This window comes from Pteropus vampyrus, unplaced genomic scaffold (genome assembly GCF_000151845.1).
Source record: "Pteropus vampyrus isolate Shadow unplaced genomic scaffold, Pvam_2.0 Scaffold1000003229, whole genome shotgun sequence".
NCBI lineage: Eukaryota > Metazoa > Chordata > Mammalia > Chiroptera > Pteropodidae > Pteropus > Pteropus vampyrus.
The window spans coordinates 1-2944 of NW_011917631.1; the positions used below are offsets into that span (position 1 = coordinate 1).

A 2944-nucleotide genomic window follows, 5' to 3' on the forward strand; every position below is an offset into this window, starting at 1 on the left:
TCATCCTTCCTTCCTTCCTTCCTTCACTTACCATTACCTTACCTTACATTACTTCCCTCCCTCCACCTATTCCTTCCATCCATCCATCCATCCATCCATCCATCCATCCATCCATCCATCCATGTAGTCATTGATCCATTTATCCATTCCTCTTTTTTATCCATCCGTCCATGTCTTTATCCCTCTTCTACCCGATACTGGAATATTCAAAGTCCCACGTCAGGTTTTGACCATGCAACACTGAACAAGAACAGCTGAGTCCCTCACTTGTGACCTCATCTTGCTCTCAGTTGCAGGCGCAAGGTCTGACTTAAGAGATTTATCTTTGGAGATGACTGTGTTCCCTTTTTAGAAGCAGGACGGACCCCTCTAAATTGTCCCTGGGATGGAACAGGCTCCACTCTGCCCAGGTCCCTCTCACAGGAAGCGTTTACTTATCCCCAGTCATTCCTTAGGTCCGACCACCCTATTCCTGACTGCTACTTTTCTACTGGTTTCAGAGATAGTGTAGTTTCCTTTTTTGGTTTATTTTTTTTAAGGACTTACAGGCAAGGGGAGGTTTAAAATCTGAGCCGTCAGCCGGGCTGCTGTGAATAACCATGTCCCCCCGTTCCCCCGCAGGCGGACTTTGCCATAGAGGCCCTGGCCAAGGCCACTTATGAGCGCCTCTTCCGCTGGATACTCAGCCGCGTGAATAAAGCCCTGGACAAGACCCACAGGCAGGGGGCTTCATTCCTGGGGATCCTGGACATCGCAGGATTTGAGATCTTCGAGGTAAAACTTGGCAGGATCACGACAGCCGTGGTCTTGGCTGTCTGCAATGAAGCTGCCCCTTGGAGAATTCATTATTTTGGAGAAAGGCAGGCAGATGGCTGCGATAGGGTAGAAGGCTGTCTGGTTAAGGCTGGACCCTCGAGAGTGGCAGAGACCGAAATCCAACTGAGAGTGTATTGGTTCGTGAGGCCGAGAGGGCCCGAGGGACAGCTGCATACAACAGGACCTGCTGTCCTGCCATTGCCCTGTCTCCACTGTTCCCCACCTTGGACATTGGCTCCATCCTCAAGTGGGCTCTTGCCTCATGGTGCTGCCACAGGTCTAGACTGCCTCTCAGCAACCCTGGCAGTCCCAGCCAGTCCCAGCTGTTTCCAGCAGTTCTCACCGCAATCCTGGAATTGAGTCTCTCTGACTCTCACTCACTGGAGTGGGGCTGCGTGGTCACCTCAGAACCCAGCACTGTTGTCAGGGTCCTGCCGTACTTCATGTGACGTAACCATGGCTCCAGGATCCCCCTCCCAGGGGTTGGAGGGAAGTTCTCAGTCGAAAGGGAAAGTCTGGAGATTGACAGATGTTCCAAAACCTATCTACTATGGAATTACTCCCTCTCTGAGCCTCAATTTCCATATCTGCAAAATGGGGGTGATAAAACACCTCACGGGGTTATTCTTCCTATAAATCACTGTGTTGATGGAGGAAGTAAGCGTCCTTAAGACACTGTGTGCGGACGCCACGTGACAGGAGAACAGGTCAATTTGGCCAGCCTCTTTTGGGGCCTAACCCCTCGCTGGGTGCGGAAATGGCAGAACAGGCTCTGGAAAGGGTGTCAGTCTCGGGGCTCCCTCCCGGGCAGAGCTTCCCGGCCAAGTCCTCTGACTGTGTCCAAGATGCTCACTGGGCCTCCTGCTGTCCTGGGCTCAGGTGAACTCCTTCGAGCAGCTGTGCATCAACTACACCAACGAGAAGCTGCAGCAGCTCTTCAACCACACCATGTTCATCCTGGAGCAGGAGGAGTACCAGCGCGAGGGCATCGAGTGGAACTTCATCGACTTCGGGCTGGACCTGCAGCCCTGCATCGAGCTCATCGAGCGGCCGGTGAGGGCCCGCACCACACTCGCACGCGTGTGCGGGCTCGTGCGGCCGGCACGGACCCTGCCCGCTCTCCGCTGTGCACGGCTTCCCCCAGGGCCATGCGAACTCAGTCACACTTCCCCTTAACCCACATTTTAATATCAAAGGTATTGTTTTATTTCTCTTTCTCTCCCTCCCTCCTTCCCTTCCCCCTCTCTCCCTCCTTTCCCCCTCCCTTGCCTCCTCTTTCTCTCCCCTCCCTCTCTCTTCTGTTCATTCATTCCTAAAGTCAGGAGTCTATGTTGTTCACAGATGTATCCCAAACTAGAACCATGCGCAAAGTAGATGCCCAATGAATAATTGTTGAATGACTGTTCGCTGAGCACCTACTATGTGCTGACTCCCTCTTTAGGAGGTATGGATGTAACTGTGAGTGAGATGAACTTGGTCCCTGCCCTCCTGGAGGAGCAGATGATGAAACCAGACAAACGAATAAAGCAACTAAACACCTGATAAAGCCAAAGTGGAGAATAACAGGGAGGCCTGCACTGCGCAGAGCGGCCAGGAAACGCTTCCCTGATCTCAGTCCTGCAGCGAAGGCCATTCCAGCAGAGCCTGTGCAGATTAGGCCGTGCTTCTGACACCTTGGTTTAGACTGTCTCCCACGGGGAAACACTTTACTAGAAGGAGCCCTGAGGGAATCTGTATACAAAGCAAGGAATTCCTTTGCAAGAAGTGTGAAATCTTTGTGATGTTGCTTGTGCTGCCCACTAGGGGGCAGCAGCAAGCATGTTCTGTTGGTGCCCCTGCCGCTCTATCCCCAATGCTGGTCCATTGGCCACGTGATAAATTGTGGACAGATTTTGCGGGGAGAGAGGAGGGCACACATTCATCTTTATAGGTAGGCAGTTTTGGTAATAGAGCTAGGGGGCTGCTTGTGTGTGTGTGTGTGGGCGGCCAGCTCGCCCTGGCGAGTCCGAGGCCTGGGCGCCCTTGCTCTGACCCTGCCCTACGTGCCCTCCGCAGAACAACCCTCCAGGTGTGCTGGCCCTGCTGGAAGAGGAGTGCTGGTTCCCCAAGGCCACGGACAAGTCCTTCG

At 53.4% G+C, this 2944-nt stretch overlaps 1 protein-coding gene across 1 annotated transcript; it reads left to right on the forward strand.

The window, feature by feature from the left end:
- Positions 1 to 621: 621 nt before the first annotated feature.
- Positions 622 to 2007, forward strand: LOC105311325 (myosin-11-like; the record flags this gene model as incomplete). The annotated part of the gene is made up of 2 exons (XM_011387306.2): positions 622 to 774; positions 1696 to 2007. Coding segments are annotated over 2 exons (450 nt in total), but the record flags the coding sequence as incomplete, so codon positions are not given.
- Positions 2008 to 2944: the final 937 nt, after the last annotated feature.